The sequence below is a fragment of the Marmota flaviventris genome, chromosome 4 (genome assembly GCF_047511675.1).
Source record: "Marmota flaviventris isolate mMarFla1 chromosome 4, mMarFla1.hap1, whole genome shotgun sequence".
NCBI lineage: Eukaryota > Metazoa > Chordata > Mammalia > Rodentia > Sciuridae > Marmota > Marmota flaviventris.
The window spans coordinates 155,553,723-155,579,040 of record NC_092501.1 but is presented as its reverse complement, the minus strand read 5'-3'; the positions used below and the strand labels follow the sequence as shown (position 1 = coordinate 155,579,040).

Sequence of the window (25,318 nt, the reverse complement as noted above, 5' to 3'; positions counted from 1 at the left end):
TGCCTTTTTGTCGTGGCTGCTTAGAAGCTCAGAGCCAATCAAAAGGTTTTTCCTTAATTACAAAAGAAATGTAGAGTCATTGTTGAACATTTTTGAAAACACAGAAAATCATCAAGAAGAAGGTGTTTGGCTCATGGAGTGAACAAGTGAGGTTCTAGATGAATATTTGAAGACATCTTTTATAATCAAGTAGCAAAGAGGGAAGAACGGTTGATTTTTCGTTGCTGATATGGTAATGTGTTGCAGCAACACAATTGGTAGAATTGTCATATTAGACCAGACAGCCAGAGTCCTGAATTTAAGACCAAGGTTAATTTCTTCAGGTTGGAATGACAACAACAACAATGGGAGTTACCATTAAATGAATGCCTACTATGTACCAGGCACTTAAAGACCATTTAAAGACTTTTTAACCCCTTCACTAAATTCTGTTTGTGGGGATTGAAGCCAGATGCTGTGGTTATCAATTCTGGCTGGCTGGCAATCGGTAGGTACTGTGCTTTCTAGTAGTTTAGCACAGTTGGAATAAAATACTGGCTCAGCATCATGCCATGATTTTCAGTGTGCACACTGGATCCCTGTCCCCACTGCTGGTCATGCAGCCTTCTGTCTGTGTGTAAACTCTGCATGAGTTTCCTCTTCTGTAAAATGCGGATGCTGTTGCAAAGAGGTGTGAAGATCAAATAAATGGCCATCTATGCAGGGCTTGAACAGGACTTGGGCACTGTGAGCACTAATCATCTTTGTCAAAATTACCTTTTTTAAGTTCCTTCCCATTTTTTACAGATACCAGGGTGTTTTGACTTCAACAAATAGGAGAGCATTTCTCAAAGTGCGAAATCCTGGTGGCTTAATGTCGACAGGTATTTGAGGAAGAACTGGACTATGTGGGACCTTTAAATCACCTGGAGGAGGTCTTGAAGTTGTTGGCCATGCCGAGCGCTACTGAGGCCCAGTGGGTGTTGCGTTTGTGGCATCATCCTTTCTTAGAACATCTCTGAATTTTGATTTAACTGATCTTTCAAACTGTGTATATGTAACTGAAACTCTGTTGTTTTTTCTGTCTTCTTGTGACTTTATAAAGGTAGATTTTTAAAATTCAGAGACCACATCATTTTGAAACATTGCATTGATTAGAGAGCTTCTATTAATACTAAAGATTATCCAAGGGTTAGAAATTGGGTAATTTAAAAAAATTGTTATAAAAGTCACTACTGTTTTTTAAAAAATATTTTTAGTTCTAGATGGACACAATACCTTTACATATTTAAAATTTATTTTTATGTGGTGTCTGAGGATCAAAACCAATGCCTCACACCTGCCAGGCAAGAGCTCTATCACTGAGCTACAGCCCCAGCCCACTACTATTTTTATAAGAGATTCATTAATCTCTTGTGATTTGTTACAAAATTAATATCCACACTCAGAAGATCTCCACTATTTAAGTGATCAAGCTTGGCTGTTGGAGGGAAACAGCCAATGCCGGTGCTGGTGGGAAGGAAGAGGCTGTGTGGGCACAGGGTGGCTTCTCAGCTTCTGCACAGACTGCACTGAGTTCTCCTGGCCTCAGCTATTTTACCTGGAAAGTGGGACCCTCTGCCTGATCTCAAATACTTACTAGTTGCTTTCTTTCCTCCAGGGCAGGGTATCTAAGGCAACTATTGTTGCTGTAAGACAACTAGATTCATTGTTTCCTTGCCACTACTACTGTTGCCTACTGTTACTAAATGCTTCCTCCTGTCAAGGAAATAAAAAGCAAAATTAAATGGGAGAAGCTCGATAGTGTCCCAGGAATATCCCAGAGTAATACTGAATCTCATCATTAGTGCTGATTTTCCATGTAACTTCTTAATAAATACTTTAATACCTGTGTTTAATTTTTCCTAGGAGATGATTTTTATAAAAAAAAATCTATCTACATGCCAGGTGTGGTGGTGCACACCTATAATCCTAGTAGCTGAGGCTGGAGGATCGAACATTCAAAGACAGCTGTAGGAAACTTAGCAAGACCCTATCTCTAAATAAAAAATAGAAAAGGGTTGTAGATGGGGCTCTGTGGTTAAGGGTCCTGAGTTCAATCTCTGGTACAAAAAAAAAAAAAAAAAAATTACCATCAATATGTGAAATAATAAAAATAGCAGACTTTTGGGTAGGACATATTTTGGATGCTATTAGCATTGAACCATGGAATGATGACTCAGCTACTGTTCTGGGTTTTATGTGTGTCCCTATTAATTCTATTCTTTTGTCATTGATGATGTCTTTTCACCCTGCCTTCCCAGCTGGCCCAAGCTCCCTATGTTTTCTGTGGTCTTCTCAGTACCTAATACTGGGCATATTTACCCTCAGGTTCCTGCACCTTTGTTGGTATATTTAAAGGAATATTCTGTTTAATGAAAGTGTCCATCATCACATACATGCTTTCCTGAACAGAACATGAATTTATTAAACATAGTGTCATCTTCCTGGCATGTGTAAACCGTAGCTATGTCAGATTTGGGAGTCTGTTGTTCAGGGAGAAGCTCTTCCTACTCCTGTACCTCCTGGGAACACCCTTGCTGGTTGCTGGTTCCTTCTTTGATCATCAGCCAAGCAGTTGGTGTTTAGCCATAACACAAATGAAAGAATTCTGAAACTATAAGGCTTTGGAACTGCCAGACGACCTAGCTGGCTTCCAAGCTCTGTAAGCTTGAGATTGGAAGTAATTATGAAGGAATCTCACTGTGACTGGTTTTCTTTTAAACACTGCACTATTTGGATTCGGATTGATTTGGCCCACACCGTGTGGAACAGACACAATAAGGCCGGTCTTTATCGAAGAGTCAGTACACTGTGTATTGTTCAGTTTGGGGTTTGTTTTTCTTTGGCCAGCTAGCAGGAGCCTCCCATTTTCCGAGCAGTAGTAACACCCCTGGAGGCTGGCCTTTGCTGTCATGCCTTCCCACCCCGCAGGCTCCACAGATCCAGCCGATGCTGCTGACCCTCGTGCCTGGGAAGCCAGTTTCCTTTCCTTCCTCAGGCCACTGGCATGTGTGCACAGCCAGGGACTCGCAGCTGTCCTCGGTGCAGGCTTTCTGACTTGTGTTTTCCGTGAGAATGCAGGCTGATAAATGCAGGACAAACAGTAGAAGTGTCAAAAAGGAACTGGTGATCGAGTCCCCCCTGCAGTACAAGGATGCTGCTCAAGGAGAGGTGGAAGCAGAGAGCCCAGGCCCTGTGCTGGTAAGAGGGGCTTTGCTTGTGAGAGGTCTTGTGTAGACCATTGCTGTCTCTTAACTGTGCTGTGTATGTGAGGTTAACACCTCTTACCTCTGTTCAAGTTTAAAACTTGCTGTGCTTGCTTCTTGGGACCTCTTCTCTCTTTCTCTTTAGATGGATTTAGGCTCCACTTTGATTCCTCTTTGTAAAGAAAGAAATGTTAACATTTTGTGGGTAAACGTGGTTTCCAGAAGGCTTCTTTGTATAGAACAGTTATGTATTGTTCAAAATTATGTCCTACCTGGCTGCTTCCAAATGTAAACTCAGGGAGGTGCTTTCTAATTCCAACTGTAGGGTTTAGAAAAGGTCTGCTTTGCAAAATTAAAACCTTTTCTACATTATTTATGTTTTTGAGAAAACAGGGTAGGTACCATTGGGGGTTCTAAAGAAACACAACTGTTGAAATTCCATGTGCTCTTTCTCACTTGTTTTTAGCAGGTTTGCTTAAACAAAATAGAAAAGAACCTAAACTGAGCCAACTGACAGAGAAGTTTCTGTTCTTAACATTTGCTAAGTCTTAGCAGTTTGGATGAAGTCAAGTGCTTTGGTGGACTTTGTAAGGGAGGAATGTGAAAAACGGTTGTGTTGTTATCATCAATGAGTAGGTTGTGCTTCTCTCCCGGAATTTCTTTAGTACAATAAAGGCACATAATTTTTTAAGCAAGCTGCAAAAATCACCAGCATGCACTGCAAAGGGGACAATTGAGCCTTTCAAATGATCTGTTAAAGGGATTGTTAAACTAGTACTTACTCCTTTTATATAGTGTTTTTTTTTTAAACACAGAGGATCAGTTGCTGTTACTATAAAGTATGTGGTTACTAGTTTACTTAATTTTCAATTAACATCTGTAAAAATCTGAACTTAAACTTTCCTAAAACAAACTTGATTTGAACCAAAGTGCTTTCCTCTGCAACAGGTGAGGCTGCCTTCTGTTGTATTGCCTTCAAAATTATGTTGCTAATCTGAACTGAGGAAATCATAAAGTATGTCTTTTCCCTGCAGATTTTCATCTTAGAGATTTAGGTTTCTCTTTCTTCACCCTCTGGTATATGTTGCTGGGAAATGTTATTTGTTATCTTGGATTCCTTCCTGCTGGTCTAAGCTCTTTCACCTATTGAGTTGCCTGAGCTGCTTACATGCTATGTAGATTTAACTGCTCAAAGCTCCCAGCCAGTGTAGCTTAGACTTTCTTGGAGGAAGTTGTGTGGTTTCAGTTCCCTTGTGAATAGTCTTAAATATCTCTCTCAATGATTCTCCAGATGTGGAGGAATGTTTGTCTAGAGGATTGAATACGTGTAAAGAGATGTCATGTGATTTTGTGTTTAATCACTTAAGTTACTTTTAAAATATTTTGCTTCTCCTTCTAGTGCTAAAAAAAAAAAAAAATTGCTGTGTTTAGCCAGGCGTGGTAGTGCACTCACCTGGAGGCTGAGGCAGGAGGATTGCGAATTCAAAGCCAGCCTCAGCAATTTAGGGAAGCCCTAAGTAACTCAGTGAGACCCTGTCTCTAAATAAAATACAAAAAAGAGCTAGGGATATGGCTCAGTGTTTAAGCACCCCTGGATTCACTCCCTAATACCCCGCCCCCCCATTTTTTTTTTTTTCCTGTGCTTATGTTTCAGTTCCTTGTTAGGTCAAATCTCACTGCAGGCAGTTCCATGGAGAGGTCCTGTTCCCTTGCAGTGCAAAACTGCACCTGGTGGGAACTGTCTCCAGGGTTCAGAAGCTTCTGGTGGTATGGAGCCTTCAGCCGTGTGCACCCACAGAGATGTGAAGGAGAGGCAAGAAAACAGAGATACAAGACACCTTTTTTTACCCGCTGCTGTTTCCCTTCTTCTAGCAGGGAACAAAGATAGAAAGAACTTGTGTCAGATAAGAGAAGTCAGAGTATGTAAACAGAGCCTCTGCCCGCAGCCCTGTTCCTTACCTGCATCTACTGCTGCCCACTGCAAATGTGAATTCAGCAAGCTTCTGGGAATGCCGCTTGTTTCTCAAGATGACTTTTAAAACTGCAGACACAGCCCTGAGATCTGTTTATTGAAATTCTATTCATGTATAATGTCAGTGGCCCCTGTGCTTAGCAAGAATCACCAAGTCTATAATTTGAGTGAGTTATACCAAGAGACATTTAAATATAGGTAACATACTTTATTCAGGAAGTAGCATTTTGAAATCTAGTTTTGCTTGTTTTAGTTATGTACACAAAATAGCCTTTGGGAGAAAATATTACCTAGTTTGGAAAGGAGAGCAATACTTAATGCATGTAGTGAGAAATGAAAAGAGGATAGAAGTGGCGGGGAGAAGCACTTTTTTTTCTTTGATGCTTAATTATATGTGATTTTTTATTTAAAATGACTTTCCAAGTCTTCCAATGATTTTATAGGCTTTGTTTCACTTTTATTATCTCAAACAGCTAGAAATCAATATGCTTTTTGTATTTTATTGTAATCACTATGTATGCTATTTTATTTTTTTTATTAATATCAGAACCACATGTATCAACCAGTAAGCAGTACAGATTTAAGTTAGCTTCTCAGTTGTTATGGTATCACTGCCAGATTCTTGGGATTTCGCTAACGCTGAATACTATTTCAAGCTCTTTCTCCAACTAGCTGTATAACTAGCAAAACATGCCACCACTCTAGGCCTACTTTCTCATTTGCAAAATCAAAGACCTCAATTAGATAATATCTAATATTTTATCTATTTATAAAATTCCATGATATTCCCCATCACATTCATTTACTTCTATTTCATCTTCATTTGCTACTTCTCTACTGATAAAAGCATAATTTTCTATAATCAAGTAAATATGAATTCATTAAAAACACAAACCCAAAATATTCTTATTCCAATATATTTGCATTAATAGATAAGAAGGCTCTCACTTGAATTTTCATATGTGGGGAGAAGCACTTTTAACCTTTTTCTCCATTCTTTTTTTTTTTTTTTAATTTTTTATTGTTGGCTGTTCAAAACATTACATAGTTCTTGATATATCATATTTCACAATTTGATTCAAGTGGGTTATGAGCTCCCATTTTTACCCCATATACAGATTGCAGAATCACGTCAGTTACACATCCATTGATTTACATATTGCCATACTAGTGTCTGTTGTATTCTGCTGTCTTTCCTATCCTCTACTATCCCCCCTCCCCTCCCCTCCCCTCCCCTCCCCTCTTCTCTCTCTGCCCCCTTTACTGACATTCGTTTGTCCCCCTTGTATTATTTTTCCCCTTCCTCCATTCTTAATACTTTGCTCTTTATACTTCCAGACTTTCTCTTATGCATAGGAAAGCATAGCTGTTTTTGTGTGTTTGAGAATGTACAATAGATTTCTGCATTAATTTTCTCCAGAACACATAAAGAACATCTTTCTTTGTCACTGTATGTGGATTTATGCTATTATTTTTAATGGCTATATAGTATTCCATTTTATGTCTCTACCACAATTTAGTGATTATTCAATTTGTTACAAATTCTTTACAGTTAGTAACAATGCAACAGTGAATGTACTGGTAAATATATCTTAAAGCACTTATGCAAACCAGAAGCTGTACTTTTTCTATAAACATTCTATTAGAAGTTTCCTCTGTTTGGAAATAATGTTTCTCCTTCTGCCAGGTGTACATTTAGGGTTTGTCCTTAGCACTGGCTGCTTGTTCAAGGCTGGTAAAGTCAAATGTTTCGACTTGGACATGACATTATAAAATTCCAGAGGCTAAACAGGTACCTGTGTAAGTGGGTCTTGTCCCCTGCATTGTGACAGTAAGCCATGCAGGAAGTGCATGGGGGAAACTTTGCTGTTCCTATCCAGGCTTGCTGCCAAACCCATTGAAAAATGGCTGTGGGTTGTGGATGACTAACAGGAACAATCAGAATACTCTCGATGTCTACATATTAGTTATTGTGCTTACATTTGAACAACTATTTCTGACTCCAAATTCTGTAAAGTAGTTCCTGGAAATAATTTATTCTAATTGTTATTGCCCAGTCATTTAGAGGAAAAGGGTGGGACCTCAGAGACAAAAATGGCTGGGTTCTAGATTATTAATGTGGCTACTTCATTGGATTTCTTTCCTAGGCAGGTAAGGACTCAGTGCAGGTCTTTTGGGAATTTTGAGGGTTGAGAGGTATGTACACAAAATAGAAACTAGAGAGGAGTTGAATTTTCACATGTAAGGTGTACTCCAATATTGTTTGAAAAGTATCTTTTGAGAGACATCTTTTGGGTTTTTCTTGTTTTTCTGGGATCATCAAGTGTTAAAAATGGAACTTGAGTTCTTTAGTGTTTCAATAAACACACTGCCACTCTAGCTAAATAACTACTTGAGACTTCCGAGCATGTGCCCAATGTAGAGTGGACCAGAAAGCACCTGGGTTTTGATAGGACAAGGCAGCCCATTTCTGGGAAAGCCTCTCTCCCAAAGAGGGGAAGAATGAAATGAGAGCCTTTTTTGTCCCTAAAGTTTTATTTGCTTTAGAAATAGTAGACTAAGTGAAGGAAGACACCAACCCTGATGGGTGATGATCATGTTGTTAATATCCTGTAAAACTTTAAAGTAAATTGATTAAATTAGGAAACTGTTCTGCTTTATAGGTTTTCTTGTATTTGCATAAACTACTTTAGAAGAACTTCATTAATTATATCCATGATATTTAATAAGTAGTTTCTTTGTTTTAAAATACTGGCAGGTGTAGGAAGGAAGTTCCTGTAAGCTTTATGTAGACACATTTCCATGTGACAAAAGCAGGAATTTGACTTACTCAGAGCCAGGAGCCTTCACACTGTGCTCTTGGTGAATCCCTTTCATTTGCTTATTCATTATTAGTTCATTCCATTCATATTTTTAAGTCCTAAGATTTCCTAGACTTTTAGGATCACATAATGGGGATTCAGAAGCCTTCCTCTCCCCAGACAAGGGGTTTGTTCCTTAGAAATGCTTTCGCAGGGCTGGGGCTGTGGGCTCAGTGGCAGAGCACTTGCCTAGCATGTGTGAGGCCCTGGGTTTGATCCTCAGCACCACGTTAAAAAAAAAAAAAAAAAAAAGGCATTCTGTCCATCTACAACTACAACAAAATTAACGAAAAGAAAAGCTTTTGTGTGATGGTTTTTAGGCCTAATGAGTGTTAATCTGACCCATTCTTTCCAAATTCCCAGAAAGGTAATACTGAAATAATATCAGCTCCAGGAATGACATGCTCTTGGATTTTTTAGCACTTAAAGCAGGGATTGCTGTCTTTGCAGTCAGTACAGCGACCCCCACATTTCCTAGGAACAGTTTGCATGATCGGGATTCCCACTGTCACACAGTCATATTGTGGAGTGGTCAGTGGAAGGAATCTTTGGGAAGTGTATGCTAAGATAGTGGTGGGAGTAAATTTATTAACTGTGCCTGGCTTGCAAAACCATCCCAGAGAAGGAGCTTCCATAACTTGTGTTCCCACCTCATTGTAATGCGGAGCCACTCTTTAGGGGTTCTTGCTTATGTAGAAAACTAAAATCTTACTTATGCTAATGTGTTTCTTTTCTGATATTTTGTCACCAGTGTGGAGGCAAAATGGCTTGTGGCTGGTTTTTCTTTCTTTTTTTAAATAGCAAGGGTGTGCCTGTTGTTTTTTATTTGGGTGTAATAATAAAAACATAATGCCTTGCTCTGGCCAAACACTGTTTTATGCCCACTAAGTACATTATTTCAATTAACCCTTGCAACTCTGAGAGGCAGGTGCTGTCTTTACTCTTCTCTTGATGATGAGGGAACTGAGCACAGAGAAATTAGGTAACTTGCTCAGAGTAATGCATTTAATGAGTGGCAGAACCAGGATTGTAGACTTCTGGTCAGGTTTTCTAAGATCTATGTTTGGACATGTTAACATTGAGCTTGGCACTGGGAATGTAAAGATGAACAAGCAAAGTAAAAAAATTTAAATGATTAAAATCCAGTTTACAAACAACAGAAATACAGAGAAAGGGAGTGGAAGTTGGAAGCATGAATGGAAGTGTTTGCACGAAGCAGCATCAATTGATGGAGTATCTGAGAGTCCAGAGGCATGTTGCTTTCCTTTCTGGGTTTTTTTTCCCTTTCTTTTTTAAAAAAAATATTGCAGCATGATCCTGAAATGTTTATTCCTTAATCAGTAAAATGAGCGCTGTTGTCCCCAAAGTGTTTAGAAGGGGCTGCTGTTCACTTCGGTGTGTGCTAGTGGTGAAAGGTGGTGGCTGCCCACCAGGCAGCTGTGTCCAGGGCGGCCCAGTAGAGAGCACTTTGGAGAGCAGAGACCTAACCTTCATCCCTGTCTGCCTGGAAGTCTCTGCAGATCACCATTCCCATCCCCCTATCCTCCTGGGCTTCAGTTTTCTCATGTGTAAAATGAGAAGCACGCAGTAAATACTCTCTCAGGTATCTTCTGGGGCCTGAGTTCTGTGTTTCAATGTTAGTGTCTGATCCCAGGATAACCTATGATGGAGTCATGTTCAGGATCCCAGAGTTTTACTTTCAGGTTTTAAGCTTACGTATTCAAAATCATTTGGGGTTTGGGCCATTGGAGCTGCAAAATGGGATGTCCCATTAAGACTGGTGAAAGGGGTGGCCACTTGGAAATGAGTAAAAGGGCAACAGAAATTGGAGTTAGGGAACACTAGACAGGAGCCTACAGATGGCAGATGACTGATGGAGAATAATTTTAGAATCAAGAAGACTTGCAAATTATAGTTTTTCCTCAACTTACCACAAGTTTGAAATGCCCTGTAATGTGATATAACCAGGTTACAGTTTCTCTTAAAGTGACATTTTGAGGCTTTGGAAGTTTTAAGTGCTCTCTTTCCTGACAGATATACATGTCACTTACTAGTGGGTCTGATCTCTGAGGGCCCTGCCAGCTTCCTGGGGAGGTAATGGGGATTCCCCTGCTGTTGAGTTTCCTCCCAAAGGAAAGATATCCAAGAGCCTAGTGCTCACTTTTAGGAGACCCACTTGCCACTTCAAATCTAAGACTGTTCAGATGGAGGAAGCAATGATGATCGCCCTCAGACCTCTCCTCTCTGAAGGCTCAATCGCCTGGTCTTTCCTTACTCCATTTTTTTCTAAGCATGGAGATCATTGTTAGTCTCCTGCTTAATGCCTTTCTCGGATTCTCCTTTGCAGAGAAGAGAAAACAATGGATTCCTTGCTTCTCAGAGGTTGCCTCTGAATTTGCCTGTTGGCCTCACCTGCCTAAGTAAAAACTTAAGGAATTGGATTGTCCATTGTTTTGCCATGAAGTTTTTAAAAATATCTGTGTATTAAAATTTCACAAGTCAGTAATAATTTATAGAAATAGTAACATGACCTACATATATAATTTTAGATTTTCTAGTAACCATGTTAAAGTAAAAAGAATCAGGTTTAATTCATTTTAATGATGTGATTTTTAACCTAGTATTTCCAAAATGGTAATTGTTTCAGCATTTAAAATATAAATGCTTATAAAAATGTTAAGGTATTTTACATTCTTTTAATTACACTACGTCATGGATATTTAGTGTGTGTTTTAGGCATAGCACATCTGAATTAAGACTCACCACATTTTAAGTACTCAGCAGTCACATGTGGCTAGTATCTGCCCAACTTAGCAGTACAGTTCTATAAATTTACACATTTAGTAGCTTAAAAGTCTCAAAATAGGAAGTTGTCATTTTGGGAGTTGAGTTACCTCATTTCTGGATGAGGTAACATATTTGTAAATCAGTAGGGGGGGGGGGAGATTTTAAGAGCAGGGTTAAGTTTTCTTTGCAAAGATCGTGCCCTGAAGAATTTGATTGAATCATAAATGATCTGTTACCTAACGGCATTAATGTTTGTCCAAGCGTTCAAAGCTGTTCTTTGGTGGGGAGATTTAGTATTTTGGAGTAAGATTTTTAATATTCTTGAAGAGGGAAATGAGAGTCATTCAGGCAGGGTCTTTTTTGTCTTTTATCTCCGCATTGGTGAGACTGAAGCCTAACCAGCTTGGAGCTGGGCAGAAAGCCCCGGGCTTCTGACTCTGGTGGTGTGGAGATGGAAGCATCCCAGGGTAGAGCAGGAGGAACCGAGGCGCTGGGCAGGTGCTTCTGGTTCTAAAAATCTGGAATTACATCATGCCCATTGCTCCTGTGTGGTGGGGAAGGTCCTGGGCTGGGGGCCAGGAGACCCAAGGCTCACCATCTGTGTGACTTTTATCAAATCATCTTGTTCCCGAGCTTCAGTTTCCTCATCTGAGAAACAGTGATGATGTCACCATACAGATTTTGGGGGAAGTTTAATGAGATAAGATGTGTGTAATCTGGTAAAAGCATGTATGTCACAGGGGCTAACATTAGATTGAATTTGAACTACATATGAACATACACAAAAGTGTATGAACAAGTAGAATAGTTGTCACACTGAGTGGGCATCGGAATCTTCTGTTGTGCTGGGCTCCACTCAGAGCTACTGATTCCAGGGTCCTGGGGTGAATTTGCATTTTTAACGAGTTCTAGATACTGCTGATTCTGTGGTTTGGAACTGAGCTTTGAGACCCACTGAACTGGTATAATGAACCTCTATGTACCCTCTCCAATAATGGTAGACATATTGGGAACCAGGATTTAAATTCTCTCAGCACCTGCCCTTTCCTGGTCTCTGTGCTGCCTTTCTATCAAAGTCTGCAGAAACTCTTTGGGGAGTTAGTTATGTGTATGAACATCCCACACCTTATCCAGCAACTTAAAATAAGTAGCTTAAAGTCAGTTGTTTTGAAATCTGACTGAATCTGGCTTTTGCTTTAGTTTAATTTCTTGGCAATTTTAAAGTTTCAAAAATACCTTTCATTGATCTAGGAAGAACTGAGAATTTTCGGCCATATGCTAAAAAAAAATATTGGATAAAAAAGAATCTGTACTATAAATTTTAAGAATTGTTTATGCAGCTTCCATGTTGCATCTTTTTCTTTATTGCTTTCATTATCGCTTCTCACCTATGTAAAAATGGCAGACAGGTTAGTGTCTAGGAGAACGTGTACGTGAGAGATGCTGGGCTTGCCCTCAGGCTCTCTGCCTTGTTACCTCTCTGTTTTTCTTATACACTTCCCTGACATATTTTGACCCATGCCCTGTGTCTGAAGAAAGACATTTAAAGCACTATAAGAAAGCTGTCCCTGTTCCTCTCCTTGTGGCTCCTTGGGCATGGAACGTGGAGTAAGTCCCCTAAATTCCTGCCTTGTCTTGCTCTCTTCATTAACATTCTCAGGAGCATCCCCATTTGAGCACAGCTGACTAAAGCTGACTAAATGGGAGCAAAGGAATGAGTTCTAGTGGATTGGTATTAACATTATTACTATCTTTAATTACTTCAATTTCCATTATGTTTCTCTTATACATTTTTCCATATGCTGTTGATTTTACAGTTTTTTAGTCTTTATAATAGGCTAATAATGGGTGCTTATAAAAATGACAAATACAAAACTTAGTCTTTTTCTTTTTTTTGGTTCTGGAAATTAAACCCAGGGACCCTTAACTACTGAGGCATATCCCCAGCCCTTTTTATTTTATTTTACTTTCAGACAGGGTATCACTAAGTTGCTGAGGCTGGCCTCAAACTTTCCATCCTACCTTAGCTTCTCAAGTCTCTGAGATTACAGGCATGTACCACTGTGCCAGGCAGAAGTGAGAATCTTTTCCTTCTCTCAAATTGATTTTGAGTGTACAAGGTTTACTAATATGGACATACCTTATGAAATAAAATCTTCATTCAGTGACAACTTTTTAAATTACAATGCTTTTTAAAGTGCTGTTCAAAGGGAGAAATCAACATCTTATTAGTGTTTATAATATAAAACTGAATTTGCAAGTATTTCATCATTGGTATTAGTCTTTCTGAGGATAACACCACATTGTATTGTGAGAAATATATTTAGATGTCTGAGAGTTTAGTGTTCCTTATACATCTTTCATCAGTCTCCAAGTCATTAACTGTGTGGCTTAATGCTCAGGTGGAGCTTTCCTCTAAATCTAAGCTTAGGTTACTTCTCTTTCCTCCTGTTCTGTCATGTATTGATGCATGTTGTCAGTGCAAGTAAAAATATCAAAATGCAGACAATGTTTCTGTAGAGGCTGAGGGGAGAGCCTGAGCCAGGGCAAGAGAGAGTCCTCCTAGGGCTTCAGGACAGTCCCTTCCCTTTCATGCTGCAGAGTCACCTCATCTGTAAAACCAGAAGCCTATACTGGGTAATCTCAGGGTGGGTTTGCACAAGCTTATGGTGCTAATGTTACTGATCCTCCTGCACATTTTAAAAAAGCATGCTTCCAAACAGCTTCTAGATCATTCTCCCTATACTTTTTACATGAGCAGTACAGAGAAGAACATGCATTACCAAATGAGAATGGGATTTTATCTTGATTGCCGTGATCTCCTAGTTTTGAAGTCCTGGGTTAAGGGCAGAGGAGCATATCTATTAGGAGATGATGGGAGGTTGTCTTACTCTGGCTGGAAGATGGAGCGGGGACATTGTTGAATATCTGTGCCTTTCTTACTGGGCACACTTGCCATTCTGGCCTCATCTTTTCCTGTAGTTTGTAGTCTAGGGGTGAGCACCCCATGGTGAGCTAATCAGTGGCACCCCCTCGAATGAATTCTCTTCAGATATTTGCTTCCATTTTCAAGGAGAGACTGGGGGCTGCAGTCTCCTATTTCTCTGCAATCCTGAAACTTCAGTCCCTGAATTTCTCACTCCACCTGAATCCTGGCCGAGTTGTTCCACTCTAGCAGATCCCTTTGGGAAGCACCCCACGTTGTTGGGTTCCTTCATTTGTCCAGCACATAGTGACTGAGTACCACACCTTGTTAGATGCAGTTCTAGGTGCTGGAGAAAGCAGCATATCAAACAGAGAAGGCTTTGCCTTCATGGAGTTTATAATTTAGCTCAAAATTAGCTGCTGGAGGTCACATTTGTTCTAGCTGTTGGGACGCCACTCTTGGGTTCCCACCGTTGACACTCATTCTGCTCTACTTTTTCACACGTCTTCCTTTTGACTATGAGCTCTTTTCAGCAGGGCCTGCAAACTTTTTATTGGTATCAAAGACAGGCAAAAGTGCACATGGACAGGCTCAGTAAATATCTGTGGAGAGAAGGAACACAGAACAGCACATGATATTTTGTGGGGAAGCAGCTGTTAATTTCCTGTGCCCACCCTAGTTAGGGGAAAATGAGTATTCTTTTTTCAAATCTGACAACTTCAGAAGTTCTTGCTGGGTGCAGTGGCACACACCTGTAATCCAGGGACTCAGGAGGCTAAGGCAAGAGGATCACAAGTTCAAGGCCAGTCTCGGCAACTTAGTGAGACCCTGTCTCAAAATTTTAAAAAAGAAAAGAAAAAAGCTCTCAGATTCAAGCCCCAGTATCACAAAAAAGAAGAAAACATTCTTGGTGGAGTTTGTAGTGAGAGTTATGCATTGGCGGTAGCCTGGAGTGCAGAAAGGTTTGTGCACTCCGGGCTACCCACCTGTTGTTGTCTGTTTTATTTCCAGTAGTGCACCCCGCTATTGTTGTCTGTTTTTATTTCATATGTTCTTCTCTGGACTGCTCATTTGTATGTATAGGGAGAATGATCTAGAAGCTGTTTGGAAGCATGCTTTTTTAAAAATGTGCAGCAGGATCAGTAACATTAGCACCATAAACTTCTGCACTTGTCTTCAGAAGCCCATCTTTGATTGCAGCCTGCCATATCCCCTTCCCCAGCAACAGTGCTGGTGCCTGTTGGCAACATTGAGAAACACTTTGTAAATGGAAAAAGTTTCATGAAGAATTTTTGTCACAGCCCATCAAGTAGCTTGTAATGTTATGCAGAGAAATCATGGAAGTCTTAAATTCTTTATAAGCGGGAACGATGAATTTCTCATTTCTTAAAATAGAATGCCTCAAGAACTGCCATTTCCTTAGTGTGCTGTTTCAAGAAGTAGCATTCAGGATTTCAGCTGTGTTAACATTCAATAACCAGAGACAAATAGGCAAGTAAGTCTGGAAAGTTCATAAGCAGCTCTCTTGCCTAATATCCTTATTATTCTCTGTTCACGTGAGCTTAGCTTTTAGCATGGTTCTAAAGCTTCATACATGTGAATTAATTTTGTGGAATCTCATTTTTCTGGTGCTGAGACTCCCTACTTCAAATTATTTTTTCCATCTGGAATTTCAGTTTGCAAGAGAGTGGGCCACCTGACCCCAAACAGCACATGTCTGTGGGAGGGAGGGAATTCAAAAGGCCTAGAAGAGCCATTGGTGTCAGAGCCTCATGGGAGCATGCTCTTTAGCATTGGTGAGTAGGAGGAAAGCAAAATTACTGGAGGTTTCCATGCTGCCAGCTGCTATGCTTGGCAGATGGGCATGGGGAAGGCACGGTTTATCTGTGGGTAATCTCTGCCCATGTTGTCCTTAGAGACAAGGTGCTCTTTCTCCCTGTTGATTCTGAACACATGACCCTTGCCTCAGGCTGTTCCAGCTGGTCTCCTTCTTAGAGCCAGGGTTTTGATTCTTTGTTAGGAGAACTGTCTGCAGACCCTGGGCCTCCCTGATTCTATAGCAGAGCTTGACTCCATCTTTTTCCTGATTAAGTGCCACATAACCCTCTGTGAGCAGCACTTCTGAATCCTGGACACTGGAGCTGCCATACTGGGTTGGGTCTAAAGTATTGCTGTGTATACCTACCCACCAGCTGTTCTTCTCAGTCCCTCCTGACACAGAGTGCATCAATACTCAATTCAACTTTTAATGTAAGCATCAATTTTTGTTTTCTTTGGGCTCAGCCCTTGAATTTCAGTGTCATCTCTATTGTACAGTTTTCTCTATGTTAGTTCTTTTTTTTTTTTGGTGCATCTCCCCACTATTGTTGTCTGTTTTTATTTTGTATGTTCCTGGATAGTAGAGGAAAGTTTTTATAAACAATTGATATAATTGAATATATGTGACGCATTAACCTAAAAATATAAAGGGAAAATACCTTGTCATGCAAGCAGTATATTTAATAATAATAACAGTAAGCTACATTTATTATGTACCTACAATTTGTCAGGCTCTGCCTTTAATATGCATTAACTCCGCTGACCCAATAACAGCCCCTTATGACTGCAAAGCTCAGCTCCCCAACTCACTGAACTGTCTTGCCTTTGATTTGACCAACAAATCAATTTGTGTTATCTGCGCTATCAGGTATCTGCCTAACCAGGGCAGATCCAGGTTTTGTGAGAAACCATAATTTTAAAAAAATTCTAGAAACCTCTTTAAGAAAAATAAAAAATTTGAAATCTAAATAAAATTTGAAAATTGAAATAAGGCTTGAAAGTAAATATTTATTTAGAATTTGAAAAGAAACCCCTGCAAACTACAAATTTTAAAAAAGCTAACCTAACCCAGCAGTTCAGGAAAACAACATGTTTTATCAATGAAATCTGGACATACCTCTGTAATACTTTCTTCCCTACATATTTTTGGCTTCATGTTCTTTGATCACCTCTTCATATGATTATTATTTTGTGTTGTCATTCTTTATTGCAAGGACAGATGATTCAGTGTTTCCCTTGGTGTGATTAGTCAAGATTCATATGGCATCCTTGAGAGTTTAGGAAAGTTTCTTCCAGCTTCACATTTGGTAATGTCATAGGAATTTTTAGTATTGGAAAAATCTTTATTAAGTTTCTTCCTAACTTAGTGAGCCATATGATTTGGGGGGCATTTTCAGTTAACTAATCTTATATATATACACCACCAAGTAGTTCTCTGGCAAGCACCTTAGGAAGTGTCTTTATCTCCATAAGTCTTTCCTCCTGCACTTCTGTGTCATGATGTTGGCTGGACAGCGTACATGTTCCCAGAAGTTGCTCTAAGCCATGATGCCCAGCAACCATTAAACTATCCTGGGACCCCCTAGAGAGAGTGCCACACAAGTAAGGAACATTAATTAGCCTCATAGTAACTATGTCTCTGGGTCCTGGCCTGGGTGCTGAGGTTGCACAGAAATAACAAGATCCAGCCCTGCCCCAAGTCACTGATAGCGGAGGTAATGAGCTGTTCGCAGGTTGCTATACCCCATGGTCCAAAGAGATGCATTCCTAGGATTGCAGCTATCCAAGTAGCAGTAGGGGAAAGGTAAGCTGTCTCTCCTTGGGTTGAGGGAGGTGGTTGAAAAGGGTCTGGGGCAAGTCTGCTTTAACTTTTTCACCATATTTACTCTCTGTGTAAGATTTATTTTTAGAAGAAGAACTCTGCTGCTACAATGATGTTTGTAGACCACTGGCTGTAGGGGCTTGAGGATTGTAATAGTTTGGAGGTGGAAAGGAGGTGTTTCCAGGAGAGGGATGCCAGGAGGAGGCTCATGTCAGAAACAATGGATGCAGCATTGCCTGTTTCCTGGGCCCAGGGCTTAGAGGCTCATACCTGACTAAGGTGGGCTCCATTGTCAAGTTAAGGAGTTCAGACCTTTGTCCCCCCATGATTCTCATTCTTCATTCACACTTGTGAAGCACCACTTCCTTAGTAAAGTGAGGAAACTTCAGGACTCACAAATGGCAGTTGGCTCACCCTCCTCCCTTAACTCTGCATTTTATTCCTCAGCACCTCTCCTGGCCTTGGGTTGGATGTTTACAAGCCTGCCTCTCCTACTAGTCTCGGGCTTCTTAAACTCAGTTTCATATAGTCATTCTCCAGAACATTATAGCCACCCCACAAAACTGAATATAAGTTTGGAGAGCAAGTTGTATCCACATTTTGTGGGGAAGGAGAGATCAAGCCTAGGCTCTCCAAGGGGTCTGTAACCTTGAGGAGATTATGAAGCTTAGCATTGGGCTTGTTTGTTGTTCCTCAGTGAATTTAAAAATTCTTACACCGTTCCTGGTTCATCATAGATGTGAGTTCTCTAGCATCCCTGGAGAGTTTGTTCAAACATCCCTGGAGATCTGGTACCCCTCCCTCCTGGATTTTCTGATTCAGCTCTGGTGTGAGACCTCAGAATTTATATTTGTAACTAGTTTGTAGGAGATGCTGAATCAGCTGGAACCCACTTCTAGAACCTCTGTTATAGACATTTTGTGGACCCAAAGTCCCATGTATCTCTCCCTTTTTGATTTCGTAAGTGGCAAGATAAATGAATGTTCATAGTCAAAAACTTCCTGTCTTTTAAGGTGAAGGACTTGTATATAGCTTGAGTTATATTCTTCATACACTATAAAAGTAGCAGTTAACCCAGTGTAAGTTCTTGGTGTTGGCCACCCGCCGCAGTGCCTAGGGAAACACAGCACCCTGGAGTATTAAAAATCAAACTGATGAATTCTCAGGGCTTCAAAACATGGTGGTATGAGGACCTCTGCGTAGGTTCATGCACGACGAGTGTCATTGATTTGGGTAATTCTGGGTTTCTTTTGAAGATAAAAAGTGAAGAACTTTGCCCTTGGAGCTTTGTTATCAATGGAATAACTGAACCTGAGCATGTTGGCTTTAAAGCCAGGACCATGTGCCAGATCTGTGTTAAGCCTTTCTTCTAGACCAGGAGTTGGGGATTACTAGTCTGATAATTAGCCAGTCTTCATTTTGCTGCTAGTGAGATGTTCTTGCCCTCAATCTTATTGCAGAGCAATCAGTTCTCTATCCCACTGGGCTGTCCCCTCCCGCTCCTGTGAGCGTGGGGGAAAAGCTTAGTGGCACTGAAGAACAGTGAACAGCTGTGGCAGTGAATCATCCATTTAAAGAAGAATAGAAAATAGGCCACTATCCTCTTATCCCATGGTTGAAAAGAGCAGCATGACTTCCCAAGGATCCATCTCTAAGTCCAAGTCTGTCTTCTGCCATTTCTTTGTGTTTCTTCTTTTTCTCTCTTTATCTTCCTCCTCCTCTTCCCTCATCTCTGCCTATGCACCCTAAGGGGCCTATTTGTCTGTCTCCTCACCCCACCCCCACCCCTGTGGCTGTGTCTGGTCCCTTTTCCTTTCCTTCCCTCACCACTCTTTATTCCCAGCCTTTCTCCTCTGAAAGTTCCCTCCTCCCCCGCCCCACTCAAGGCCTTCTGTAGAAGGCAGGTGCTGTGACAGTTTTGTAATTGTAGCAGGAGTTTTCTGCTTTCTTAACGTAGGAGACAGGTGGGTCACTGTCAATAGGCCCTTTTCTCTGAAATCAGTCATTCTGCTGTGGACCTTGCTCCCTGCAGTTACCGAAGATCTCTACCCAATCAGGTCACTAGGAGTTAATTCATAAAGTGACCTTAGGTTTTTTTTTTTTTTTTTAAGTTTGAATTTTTTACATTCCTTGATAGAGGTTATTGCTCCATGATATTTCCCTGATTGTTGATATCAGCCCCTGTTTGTTTCTGCTTGATGAGCATCCTCTGTCTTTCACAGAAATAGTGGCTTATGAACTCTCTTCCACGTTTACTCTGATCATTCACTAGTGAGCACAGAGGGTTAAAAGGCAGTCCAATGTGGGAAAAGAGGGTTCTGTTTGACGAAGGGCTATGTCCTAATTCAGCCCCCCTGGAAACTTGGTGGGATGCTTTGGAAAATTAGCTGATTTTGTGATGAGCCTCACTTGTTGAGTTGATTGTGATCTGACTGAAAAGCCCTTGAAAGAGACAGTCTAGCACACAAAAGCAAGGTATTACTAATAACTTTGCATCCAGTCATTGAATATCCCTAAGGTACATTTAGGGGAAAACAATGATTTGTATAATTATGAATATTTTAAAATCATTAAACCTTGTAAGCAACCCAAGTTTAGTCAAGTAGGTGAGAAACAATCATTAAATACCCTTTAAGAGTTGTAAGCATGTTATCTTTATTTGTCTATAGGAAGGAAAACATATTAGTAGTTCAACATGGAAACTTAATATAAAAAGTTATTAAATTGGTGAAAGGTTATTAACTACTGGTAAGTAAAGATAACTCCAAAGCGTGAGTCAGCAAACTATGCCATTGGGCCAAATCTGGCTGTTGCCTATTTTTTGTAAATAACACTTCCACCTCTATTGGTTTATTTATTATCCCTGCTGCTTTTGTGCCGTGTGCTTATTTGGGTTTTATTAGGAATATGGAAATAGTTCCTAAGGAAATGTTGTTAATTATGGCATCCATTATTTTTGCCAGCTAGCCTTTACTGACTGATTACTAAATGCAATACAGCAAACAAAAATAAAGGGATGAATTTTATTCTTAAATTGAATTCATATATTTTGAAGAATACTTTTTTCCTGTTACAATTCTTATTTTAAAAATAATTTCTTTGTATAAGTTTTTTTGAAAGTAAAGACAACGTGATGTTATATTTTGTAGGAATTAACCTACACTTACATTATTACAAATTACCTAGACTTTCACTGTATATAGCTTTAGGTTGCTTAGTTTCTGTCCATCACACGTATTTTGCCTAATTATAATTGTGCAATTGTTTGGGCATGGCATTTTTTTCTTAGAATGTCAAAACTCTTGGTAGAGTCTGCTTAAGTCAAGTAATTGAAGTTAAATATGAGCATTTATCTGTATCTTAGGCAGAGCAAGCTGACTGCTGCCTCAGACTAATCCAGAATCTCAAGGACTGAACAGAGCAGATAGTTTCATTTTTGCTTATGGATATTTCAGTGCCTGTTTAAGCTGGCAGCCTTCTACAGGGCAGTTCAGGATCCAGAGGCCTTCCATTTTAGGGCTGCACACACCCCCACCCCCGCTTGGGCTTCAAGGCCACTGTTGGATCCTGTGCTTGTGGCTGGCTGTGGAATGTGGGGATGGGAGGGGGTCATGTGGGAATCTTATGGGCCAAGGTGGCCATGTTCCTTCTACTAGCATGCCACTGGCCAGAAAACCATCATTTGACCATAGCTAACCACAGGGAGATTGGGTATATTGGAAAGGAAAGGATACAGGTTTGGAGAACACATAGCAGTCTCAGTCACAGTTCTCAAAGTAAATGCCACATACCAGATGCATGTTTGTTTTTTGTTTGATACCAAGGGTGCATAACCACTGAGCCACATCTCCAGCACTTTTTTATATTTTATTTAGAAACAGGGTCTCACTGAATTGCTTAGGGCCTTGCTAAGTTGCTGAGGCTGGCTTTGAACTTGTGATTCTCCTGTCTCAGCTTCCTGAGCCACTGGGATTACAGGCTTGTGCCGCTGTACCTGGCCCAGATGTCTTTAATGTATTTCTTATATATGAATTGTCACTCTAGTATAGATAGCATTTATTGAGATTATGTATATCAGATGATTTTTTAATTAAATTTAGAATAATCTTGTAATAACTGTTGATAAAATAGATTGTTACTTCTGACCGTGTGTGTGTGTGTTTGTGTGTGTGTGTGCCTATTTTAACATTTGACATATGGTACTATAGTTAATTGAGTATGTATTTCCACCCCTAAATTAGCTCGGTCAGTGCCTTGCACAATGAAAGTGACCATAAATATGGTGACAGTGATACTGTAGAAAAGAGATTGTTTTTACTGAGAAGATAAATTTTGGAAATGGCTAGAAAAGGCATATTATCTCTTCTTTCCCAATTTGTTTTCTATTCAGTGCATGCTGGAGATGAATATTCATGTCCCTTAGGGTTTACCCACAAGCCCTGGGTACATGCTTGCCTGGTTTTGATCAAGCTCATATTTTTCTGTGTTCAGGCATTATATATGTAAGTATAGAGATCCTTCAGTAGGGATATTTGGAGACTCAGGATTCCATGGAGCTTTGCATGAAATAATCTTGTGGCCATATTTAGGTTTTTTTGCCAGGAGGGATGAGCCTTCATTGGCAGGCCTTGGCTGGTTTCCCTCATCAGGGCAGCTGTGGCAGACCTGAAGACTTGGAAGGGGACCAGTCTAGCCATTTGTGACCCAAGAAATAATTGGAAGTCTTGCAGAATGCAAACCTCCTTTGTGCTTAAGTAACTGAATAAGTGTCATTCTTAAAGACAGAATACAATTACAATGTAAGGGGTCTTGTTTTCCCTTTGAAAACAACTTCTTTCTTGTTTGTTTCTTCCAATAGCAAAACTAATGCATAAATTGAAGAAAAGTTGGAAAACATATGGTGTATAATGTATAAAGATTTTTAACCTTGAGAAATTGAGTTTATCTATAAAATGTTTATTTGATTTATTTTTTGTCTTTCAGGCCAAGCCAAAGCTAATTGAGCCACTTGATTATGAAAATGTCATTGTCCAGAAGAAAACTCAGATCCTGAACGACTGTTTGAGGGAGATGCTACTCTTCCCTTATGATGACTTTCAGGTAAGACTTGGGTTTCTGTCAGCAGAATCATGTACTGATCTTTACAAACTTTTCCATCTCTTGATTTATTCTTTGGTTAGTTAATTAGTGGTTTTTAAAAGGTGAAAAGATGTTATTCGAGAGAAAAGTTATTATATACTTCCTTCATATAGTCATATTTTGAGTGATTATATTTTTGCATATATATTCATAATATGCAAAAAGGAGTGTATCCTGTGTGATCTTGAATAAAAGTGTTAGACTCTGGGTTGATTTAGTGGGCACAAGTCTCTCTCAAGTCTTACGAGATTGTTTTAGATTCAGATTTTTGACCAAGTGCTTGCCCTGAGAAGCCCTGAACTGTGTATGGGCTCCCAGAGAAGGACTTGGGGCTAACAGGAATGTCATGAAGTCTGTACTCTGTGTAATATGGGTGCTGTTCCTGGGAGGAAATGTGGAGGACTTGGCGGCTCCTGCTGTGATTTGCCATCTGGGTTCATGTGTAAAGTCTTTCTGCCTGTGGCCTGTGCAGAGTGACCCACTGAAAGCTTTGAGGCAGCTTAGGGGCAAGAATAACAAGCCTCCCTCCAGCAAACCCCATGGTGTTAGGTACCCAGCAACACAGAGCCTCCTCAAACTGTTCAGAGGTTCTAGTTATTGGACTTCCTCTTCAGGGACCTGATTTTGGCACTTCCTCCTTCTCTACCTCCATATTCTTACCTGGAGGAGGAGGAGGAGGATGAGGATTCTTCTTCTTCTTGTTTAATTTTTTCTGGTAGTTGTAGATGGACAGAATGCCTTTATTTTATTTGTGTATGGTGCTAAGGATCAAACCCAGTGCCTCACACATTCTAGGCAAGCACTCTGCCACTGAGCTAAGCCTCATCCCACCCGGATGCTTCTTTACCTGGTGCTGTTACCATGCAAACCTTGTCTTTATGAACTGAGCTGCCTTATCTTTCAAACTTCATTCTTTTTTATTTAGATTTAAAAATGCTTTCCATATATAAAAATAAATAAGCGAAACAGGGAACTATAGAAATAATTGACATTAAAAACCTCCCCCAACCTTCTTTGCAATGCCATTCCCAGAACATAATCTTACTCTTATAACTCACTTCATCACTTCATCATAACAAGTGTTTTCATAGTGAATTGTCTTTAGAACCTTCCATTTAATGACAATTGTTAAATTATAATCCTGAAGTGGTTTTTTTTGTGGGGGGGCGGGTACCAGAGATTGAACTCAGGGGCACTCAACCCTGAGCCACATCCCCAGCCCTATTTTGTATTTTATTTAGACATAGGATGTCACTGAGTTCTGTAGTGACTCACTTTTCGCTGAGGCTGGCTTTGAACTCATAATTCTCCTGTCTCAGCCTCCTGAGCTGCTTGGATTACAGGCGTGTACCACTGTGCCTGGCTCTGAAGTTTTTTTTTTCTCTACTAAATTTAAGAGACTCAAACTTACAACAAAGGTGAGAATTTTCACAAATGTTTTCTCTTTCTAACTTGCTAAAGATACACGTACTTAAAAATGACTGTTATTTAGTTCATTCCTGAAAAAAAAAAAAAAAGGAATACCATGGGAATTAAATCAACCATTTGTGCGATGTTGCTGCCAAAATGTGTTCCATTGGTAAATGGGTTCAGAACATGCCAAAAAATACCATGCTTTGAAAATTTAATTTCATGAATAGGGCTACACAGCTGAAGGGCAAATAAAAGGGCACTCTAGAATGACGCTTTTTGCCTGGGAGTTGTCAACAAATGCAAAGCAAAATCCAATGATTACAAGTTATACTCTCTATTGGCAAATTTTTCCTGTAGCATTCTCTGAGGAATCAAAAGGTTATCTCGAGTTCTCTGAGCATAAGAATATGTGTTCTTCATGGTATTAGCTAATTAGCAAAACTTTTTGAGTTTTGCAACAAGAATGCAAAGTTTTATTTGCAGGCTTGAGATAAAATTACCTAGGAAACCCAAAATAAAAACTAAAAACCTCCCACATAGAGTTGATTTAGTTTCATCCTTTCTCCCAGGGCCAAGGAACCTGAATAGTTAAGCAGTTATAGAATCAGACCAGTGAAACTTTGAAAAAACTGTCCCTCTCACATGTAACTACTTCTCCTGTGATACCAGGCAGGTATTCTAGGAATGGCAAAGAACTCACAGCATAGTTGGCCGAGGGTGAATGAACAGGTGTTATTTTCTGTTGGGGGAAAGTTTTTACAAAGATTAAGGAGCTTGAATTTCAGCTGTGACTCCTATTGTAGTAATTGTTTTGGGCCCCACTTAAGTTTGGGCATTATTATTTGTTTTCTTACTTTGTCATCAAGCAAGGCTATTTACACTGTGTTTTCTTGCTAATTGTCTTAGTAATGTTAATAACTGCCTCATAATCTGGATGAGTAAAATGTCTTAGCAGTGTCACAGAATGCTAAGATTCCTCTGTGTGTCTATGTTTTCTTAATCAAAATAGGAGCACAGCATTGTCAGTATATTGTTAGAGTCTGAGGGAACAAATCAGATCAGGGGCAAATATCTTATTTCATACAGAAAAAGGATGACATATAGATTAGGAAATGAGTCAAATATTGAGCAAAGTGCTTATTGAGGAGTAATTTGCAATAATACACTGAAATGAACATCGGTAAATAACTACAAAAATAATAGAACTTGGCATAAATTTCTGCCAAATACATTCAAAATGATAATTTACCAAAATGGAAGTGTGAGTGGCGATGATGCTTTTTGAACATTTTTTAAAAATATTTTTTAGTTGTAGATGGACTCAATATCTTTAATTGTTTATTTTTATGTAGT

The 25,318-nt window shown here is 39.8% G+C and overlaps 1 protein-coding gene across 17 annotated transcripts in view; it reads left to right on the top strand.

Moving 5' to 3' along the window:
- Dock9 (dedicator of cytokinesis 9) overlaps positions 1-25,318 on the top strand; it is a 288,524-nt gene that overhangs the window by 111,627 nt on the left and 151,579 nt on the right. For 13 of the 17 annotated variants that reach the window (XR_011707424.1, XR_011707425.1, XM_071611603.1 and 10 more), the window contains exon 2: positions 22,397-22,513. Coding sequence is in view for 15 of the 17 variants with exons in the window: in XM_071611603.1 (XP_071467704.1) it covers positions 22,397-22,513 (117 nt within the window). In the remaining 2 variants the exon portion in view is untranslated. Of the gene's footprint in view, positions 1-2,942; positions 3,223-22,396; positions 22,514-25,318 lie in introns of those variants that run through there. The other 4 variants (XM_071611609.1, XM_071611606.1, XM_027938804.2 and 1 more) reach the window with 1 other exon arrangement.